At 42.9% G+C, this 8,159-nt stretch overlaps 1 protein-coding gene across 1 annotated transcript; it reads left to right on the forward strand.

Moving 5' to 3' along the window:
• Positions 1 to 3,103: 3,103 nt before the first annotated feature.
• On the forward strand, positions 3,104 to 5,628 carry LOC108830268 (uncharacterized protein At3g60930, chloroplastic-like). The gene is made up of 5 exons (XM_018603870.1): positions 3,104 to 3,812; positions 3,888 to 4,061; positions 4,138 to 4,709; positions 4,783 to 5,386; positions 5,504 to 5,628. Exons 1-5 carry the CDS (start codon positions 3,104 to 3,106, stop codon positions 5,626 to 5,628), a joined length of 2,184 nt encoding a protein of 727 aa, XP_018459372.1.
• Positions 5,629 to 8,159: the final 2,531 nt, after the last annotated feature.

Below are 8,159 nucleotides of genomic sequence, written 5' to 3' on the forward strand. Positions count from 1 at the left end.
TTTTTTGGTGGTTAGCCTTAGACCGTTGGTATATCAAGAGTCACTATGCACCTCTTGACGATCCTATCAATCCATCCCAGTTCCAGAAGTATCTTCGCCTTCTCGGTTCATATCCAACACCTGGCTAAAGTGATCCTTCCCGATTTTGGGTGTATCACTATGTCACTAAAGTTGACTTACCTTTTCCGTCGCTCATCTGTTTAGAATCCTAGAGTTAAGCGTGCTTGGGCTGTAGTGAAAGGATGGGTGACCTATTGGGAGATTCGTGATACCGTGTAAGTTAGGCCAAAGTACGGGGAAAGATCATGTGGTGATTGCAGGGTCAGTAAACAATGATTTCGAGTCTTGAAAAATTAACGCCCGACCATCGGATGGGATGGGGCCCACGGTCCAAGAAAGCCGGCGTGGGTAGCCCATTAGCCGTGGGCGGGTCGGGCGTTACAAATGGTATCATAGCTGGTTAGTCGTCTCAGTTCTGACCTGAGAGGCGTCTTGAAATCTGTCGTGGGGCGCAACGAGGACGTTGCGTTCTTTGAGAGGGGGTGAATTGTAAGATCGCGAGTTGTGATATGTGAAAAAGCTTAAGAGAATTGATTTAGCTACCTATGTCACCAAAGTTGACATACATTTTCCGTCACACATCCATTTAGAACTCCAGAGTTAAGCGTGCTTTGGCTAGAGTAGTGAAAAGATGGGTGGCCTATCGGGAAGTTATTCGTGATACCGTGTAAGTGAGACCAAATCATGAAGAAATGTCATGTGGTGATTGCAGGGTCAGTAAACAATGATTTCGAGCCTTGGAAAATTAACGACTGACCGTCGGATGGGATGGGAGCCACGGTCCGAGAGAGCGGGCGTGGGTGGCCCATTAGCCGTGGGCGGATCTGGGCATTACAAAATCATTGATCTGTAACTTGAGGACTTACTCTTGCAGCCGAGTTTTCACCCATTTCATTTTCTTCTCTCTGTACATACAACTGATGAACCAAACATATTATTAGTTCCTTTCACAATCATAAATCCTAAACGTTTGCAAGTGACTAACCTATTTTTAACTTTCGCAAGTTCAGCTTGTAACTCATGAACCTTTTCCTGGAGATGAATCTGATTCTCTTGCATTTCAAAAATAGACTCGTGCTTCACTTGGAAGCAAGCTAATCTGGTCTTACTCATATTTCTGCCCATTGCTCTCATACAACCAGGATTGTCAGGTCCTAACAGTTGGATGAGTGAATCTTCATCTTGATTTGTGCCAGATGATTGATTAGTACCTTGAACAATCTCAGCTGCCTTTCGCTGTACATCAGAAAACAAACCAATAACATTAAAAGACAAAATCAGTAAAAGAGATCGTCATGTTTTTAACTCACAATCTTCTCAGCGGCATTCATGTTAATCGGAGTCCCATCTTTTCTGGAACGTGAATTCACCCAGATTTTAACCCTCGACACTTCAGAGGGTCGGGAGAACCTTTTTCTATAGAAAATATTATATATTAGTAGCCTTCTATCATCAGTTATAATGAAAGAACACAAAGCATGTATGCTTACCATCTATTCTGCTAGTCTCACCATACCCTTGCAACTACATGTGTGAGGTATCTGGTTGCGTCTTCTCTCCTTGTAGATATCATTCAGAACCTATAATATGATATGCTAATATGTGATCTACTTAGCATATAAAGATCTTACTTAATTTCAAATGTATACCTTGAATTCATTGCTAGTTTTCAGCTTAAAGAATTTGTGCCACTCAATGGGAGAAACGTTCTTTGGTCTGAGATTCATCCTTTGTTGGTTATTGTCAGCTACATTAATCTGGGTAACTAGGGGCGACTTGGATGATCTCCATAATCCTCCCATATGCTTAAGCACTGCAATACTAATCTTTTGATACTCCTCGTCAACTTCACACCTTGCCTCCATTCACATAGTAAACAAATCAGTAGTATATATTGCATATACTTGTTGCCATTGGATAGAAACTGCACCTGAGCCGATTTCTAGAGCACTGTCTTCACAACTTCAGTGATTTTGTTCCAACTTTCAACTGTGACAGGAACGTGTTCCCTTACCAATGGTCTAAATATGAAGACAGTTTCACTGAACCAGGACCGTAAGGTTTGTGAGGGATTAAACTCACCTCCTAGATTTTAGATCATGTTAAGATTAGAGAAAGATAACGTGGGCTGAATCCCGTTAGAACTTGATGAATGAACTTGATTTGTATTGATGACTTTGATAAGAGAATGGTTACAAAAGATGTTCTTCTGTTCATTACAAAGATAATGAGAATATTACAAAGATAATGAGAATGTTTTAAGAGTCTTGTGTGAATCAGGGTTGAATGAACGTGTCTTCTTCTTTGATCTTCTTCTTCTTTAAATAGCTTCGGGCTTTACTTGATCGCCTCTAACTGACTTCCGAGATTTCTTCCTTAAGTTAGGGGATTTGTAACAGCTTCCCTTTGACCGGGGCCTACGCCTATTTCTTTGTCCACGAGCTGCTTCTTTTCCTTGATCTCTTTGGTGAACATCTTCAGCTCACAGCCTCCGGTTTTGACTTAGATGCTTTCGAGGATTTAATCTGTGATGGGCCTATCGCGGCCCGTTATCATTTCTTGTTATTTACCATTAGCTAGCGGGCCATATTCGGGCCCAACAGTTGCCCCCAGCTTTCGAGAGAAGATTTGTTATCTCGGGAGCTAGACCTAGCCGTCCAGCCTAGATCTTCTTGTTGAGATAATGATTATCAGTCATCTCAATCGTGGATATTCTCTGCCTAATTTGACGGCTATAATTACTTTTAACGAGATCAACGGTTCAGATTAGAGTGAATTTGAAATGTAATCTCCGATTTTCGAGATTTGATGGGATATAAAGCTGTGAGCATTAACTGCCACTCTCCCCATCTTCTCCACGTCTCGATTCGCTTTCCAAGGTAACTTCCCCTCTCTCCTTTTTATTTTACTGCGTTCGTATATTTTTTTTATCTTTGTTCGTCTCTATCTCTCTGCAACCTTCTCAAAGCTTTCGTTCTTAAGAAGTTGCGATTTTCCCTTCTTCCCTTCCTATCTTTCCGATCTTTCTTTTCCTTTTCTCATTATGAGTCATCTGAAAGAAGGTTCTGGGGAAACTGGAGTCTCCACTTCCGGTGCTCGATTAATGAAGGTCAAGCAGGAAGTTGGTGAAAAGATGAAGAAAGACGACAAGAAAAAGAAGGCTAAGGAGATGATCGGCGCGAGAGTTGCCAAACGAGCGAAGAAGAAAGATGGTTCCAGTGAGAGCGTTGCCCCCGGACTTCACTCACCCTCCCTATTGACGAGTCAAGAGGTTGTTAACCTCATGGTCCAAGCCCACGGCAAGAAGGATTTAGCCAGGGCTTGCACTCCCGACGAAACCCCCAAGACTGCTCCGGAAGGCTGGTTTTGTATTCATGAGAAGTACATTTCTAAATGTCATCTGAGGTTCCCGCTCCCGAGCCTTCTACTAGATCTACTCGATTACTATCAACTAGCTCTCTCTCAACTTTGTCCTTCGGTTATCCGAGTGATAAACGGCTTCATCACTAGATCAAAAGAGGAGGGAGTCGCCGTTGGACTTACCGATCTGATGAGCCTTTTTCTGATCAAACAGAGCTCATCTAAAGATGGTGGCAGCGGAACCTACTACCTTCCCTGTCGCCCCAAGCTGGGTATTTTCAAGTTTTCTACGAGTGATGATGACTGGCGGAAGAAGTATTTCTATGTCAAAGTTGATTCTTCGACGGTTCCTGAGGGGCGTACCCTCAGGGTTTCTTGGACTGATGCATCTGGTTAGGACTTTCTTAGGATAGTGTTTGTTTATCCTTGCTTGTTGTGACCTGATGAATTTTTGTTTTTACTTGTAGATATCGCGGATCCTCGTAAGCTCTCCGGTAAACGCACCAGAGCTCTTTTTCGAAAGCTGCAGCAAAGCCCTTGCACCTGGGCTTCCTTTACTACTTCACGAATAGGATCAGCTAGATTCCCGGAACGATACAACGCTTCCTTTCTGAATCCTGTTTCTGTCGCTGATCTAGAAGGTAATTATTTTTCTGTCTTTCATGTTCAGGTTAGGTTCCCAATATGTGTAACCTAACGGGATTTTTGGCTATTTAGTTTCTGAAGGTGACTCGGTGGTATCAATCACGACGGGAGCTAGCACCTCTGAAACCGAAAAGACTCAACCAAGCAGAATGCCTCTTAAGCCGTCGTTCCGTTCCAGGGGTAGACCATCCAAAGCAGCCAATGCTTCTCGTGGGAGCGACAAGAGTCAGGGAGGCTCTTTCCTTAATTCTGTGAAGGAAGTTTTCGATGAGGGCACTTCCAATCCTGTCAAGGACGTCACTCCTACTGAGCCGCAGGTTCAAGACGTTTCTCCTCATTATGATGTTCCGACGGTGGAAGCTGAGGTCCAAGTTGCCAAAGATCCTCCTGAGGTTGAGCCCCCGAGGAATAAGAGGTCCAGAATCGATCAGGTTGACAGACCTTCTAGGTCTTCCTCCTCATCTTCCAGAGGAGATACCGTTGGCTGGAGTTTCACTCACTCTAAGCCTGGGTCGATCCTGGACGACTCCTGGGGTTTAGCAACGTTGATGAGGCATATGAAGAGACCGGGATGCTCCCTTCCCTCGATTAACAACTTGACTAACAGAGATGAGTACGCTGAGATAGCTCATTTCATGGGTCAGGTATGGAATTTTAATTTCTTCTTTACGTATTTAGAAATTTACTTATCGTTTGGTTGTTTTCATCGTTTTGCAGCTGGCTGGAGCTGTTAACAGGGCTCAATTGAAATTTGAGGATGCTATACACAATGCCCCCAATGCTGGAGAATTAGCTAAGGTTACTGAGCTAGTCAAAGCTACCAAGATGGAGCTTGATCAGGCTAGGGTTCAGGTTTCTGAACTTCAAGCCGAGGTTGAGAGACTTGGCTCCAAGGCTGACATTCAGCAAGGCAAGATCGAGAGTCAAGCGATCGATATCCAGGTGAAGGGTAGGAAGATCGCTGAGCTGGATTCTGCTCGGAAGATAGCTGAGTATCAGGCCAGGGAGCTGATTTCTTCATCTCAAGACAATCAGAGGAACAAGGAGGCTGAGGTCAAGCTAGCCGTCAGGAGAGGAAAAAGGGAGGTAGCTGACGCTTACAACAAGGTCTTAGTTTCCGTCAAGGAGAAGTTCTCCAAGAAGGAGGATGAAGTCGATCTTCAGATTTACGCTCAAGAGCTTCAGGATAATACCAATCTCTTGAAAGATATGCTGAACAATGAGATCAAGAGTGCTGAAGATGAGTACAATCGTTTGATGGCTCTGATGCCGGAGGCGGCTGCTGCGTACGAAAAGGCGCAAGTCTCAGACTTCTCGATCAGCAAGCTCCCTCTTCCTCAACTCTCTGAGAGCTCAGGTACTTTCGAGATCAACATGTTTAATCCCTCCTTTTTTGGAGAGTACGGTTCTAACTTAGGTTTGGTGGGTTCTTACTCAGCCCCAGTCAAAGCCACCCCGGGAAATGACGACATGGAAATAGAGGAAGAAGTTCCAGACAAGGAGAATGAACCAGTCGAGGTTGATCAGGATGTTGAGAAGAGTTCCGGTGATAAGGAAGGTTAAGAGCCGATGCTCTTTAGCGTGTTTTTGGTGTGTTTTGGGATTTCTGCCCAGTGGGCTCTTTGTTTTATTTTCTTTTAAGACTTATTGCCTGAGGAGGCATTTAAACCTTTGCTCATGTTAAGATCTTCTGAACCTTTGTTAGTCTGATGAGGCTTTTAAACCTTTATCGTATTTCGGTCTTTGGCTATTTTATTCTAAGTCACTTGACTCATCTTAATCGTTTCTTCGAGTTTATCAAGTAATAACTCTGATGTAACATGTATTGCGATCATTAGGCACGGAGTCTAGTGACTTTCTAGAATTAGGTCTCGGATCTCAATAACAGGTCTCGAGGGCTCCGATTGCATTCGGTTCTGAGATTCCTCAAGAGGAGTTCCTGATATATCGAGATTAGCTCTAGGTTTTTAGGAACCTGAGTTTGGTTTGAGGTTTTCTTTTGAGAGTGGTTCATGGGAAGCTGAATTCGTTTATGGGGTTTTAAGACTCATTGAAGTTTGCTAAGGATTTTAAGACCTTTTTGGATTTGCTAAGGATTTTAAGACTTTTACTGTTATTAAGGATTTTAAGACTTTTACTGTTATTAAGGATTTTAAGACCTTTGTATTTTGTTCAGGATTTCAAGACCTTAGGTTCGGGTTCATGGGGACCTGAATTTGCTTGAAGGTTTTTTTTAAGACCTTAATGGTTTCTAAGGATTTTTAAGACCTTAGGTTTAGATTTGCGAATGATGAATATGCTTTGAAGGATTTCAGGACCTCCAAGATTACTGAAGATTTTAAGAAGAATTTTAAGACCTTTGGTGTTGAGAATTTGAGATACAAAAGACAACTGTTTCATTGATGATTTTTACAGAGCATACAGTGTTGAAATGATCATACAATTGCTGCAAGGGATCAAGCCTAACGTAGTTCAAGGAATTTAGGTACCTAATGATAGTATCTCTTGAGGTTCGTGGCGTTCCACGATCGGATTTCAGGTACCCCGGTTCGCATCTTCTGGAGCTTGTAGACGTCAGGTCGTACCACATGGATAATTCAGTAAGGACCTTCCCAATTGGTTCCTAACTTCCCAACATCTGGCTCCTTGGTTCCTTCGAAAACTTTTCTAAGTACTAGGTCACCTACAGCGAACTGTCGGGGCCTGACTTTGGAGTTGTAATGTCGTGCCATTGCTTACTGATAGTTTTGAATGCGAAGTAGGGCTCGGTCTCGTCTTTCCTCGATCAGATCGAGGCTGTCCATCAGGAGCTGGTCATTAGCTGTAGGATCAGACGTACAGAGTTCCCGGCGGAGGGTACCAGCGGTGGTTTCGGCTGGGACGACGGCTTCCATCCCGTATGATACCACTCAAATTATCGTAAGGAGTGAATTACTCTCATCAAAAGAGGTCAAGTTGTAATACTTAGGGATCGAATCCACACTAGATCTAATAGTTATGATTTAGCTAGGCTAACAGTAAATATATTGTAAAGCAGTAAATAAAATAATAAATATATTAAATAGCAAGGGCGAACAAGGTAGTTGTTCTTATGAAACCAAGGTAGTTGATGGAAGGATGGTTGCTAGGTCTAGGGTTTCTATTCAGGTATTGGAAGTTATAATATCTATAAATGCCTAACAAGTTTGCATGATATTATAGAACTCAGCCGCTTAACAATCAGTGATGTCTCACTGGTTAAATGATCTAGATCTCTGGCCTCAACTGTCGTATGTTGACACAGAAAAAGAGTCGATCGACATCCTTTAGAGATATCGACCGATACACCTTTCGCTCGGCGTTCGATTCACCTGTCGGAATATCGATTGACGACTTCTAGATATGCCTAGGTGCGAGCGGATAATGAACACTAGGTCTCAAGGAGGGCTGTCCCTCTTCTCAACAGGAGACAAGCTAGTTCAAATGGATAATTCAAGATAATCAAAGATCCTAGTGATCTATGCTCTAGTTAGCTAATCTAGAACAAGCATAGGGTACAATCAATTTGATGAATATCACAACTTAGCAAGTATAGTTTGGGGCTAATCCCACAAACCTATCTGAACCATAGATCTAACAGGTGGATCTATTCACACATGATAGTTGTCACAGAAATCATAGATGAATAGATGAAAATGCAATAGATAATATAAAACCAAAATCAAAGGAGTTCCATGAGGACTCTCAAGGAGTTCCTCCCTTCTCTCCTAAGAGAAACAATGAAAGCGTAAAGAGCGTCTAAAGCGTAGCCGTCAACAATGGCTTAGAAATAACATAAATAGGGTTTCTGGTCGTCAAGGGTATTTTGATAACTTTGTGGTGACTCCTGGGCTTCAGTTGGTCATGAAATATACTCGACCCACATTCTAATGTCCCTGTCGATCGACATGCACTCTGTTGCATCGATCGACATACAATCCTCTTCTCGGCAGCCTTCTCTCGCGAGGCAGACTGACCACTCTTCAGTAAATCGGGCATAACGTCCGCTACAGGATGTTGATTGACCTCAGATCGGTGGCATTGGAAAGATAATTCAAAGATCTATCTTGTCTCAA

The sequence above is a fragment of the Raphanus sativus genome, chromosome 3 (assembly GCF_000801105.2).
Source record: "Raphanus sativus cultivar WK10039 chromosome 3, ASM80110v3, whole genome shotgun sequence".
Taxonomy (NCBI): domain Eukaryota; kingdom Viridiplantae; phylum Streptophyta; class Magnoliopsida; order Brassicales; family Brassicaceae; genus Raphanus; species Raphanus sativus.

Coding starts and splice junctions, on each gene's coding strand:
- LOC108830268 (XM_018603870.1), top strand. CDS start 3,104: ATGAGTCATCTGAAAGAAGGTTCTGGGGAAACTGGAGTCTCCACTTCC. Junction 3,813..3,887: donor TTCTTGGACTGATGCATCTG/GTTAGGACTTTC, acceptor TTTTACTTGTAG/ATATCGCGGATCCTCGTAAG. Junction 4,710..4,782: donor TAGCTCATTTCATGGGTCAG/GTATGGAATTTT, acceptor ATCGTTTTGCAG/CTGGCTGGAGCTGTTAACAG.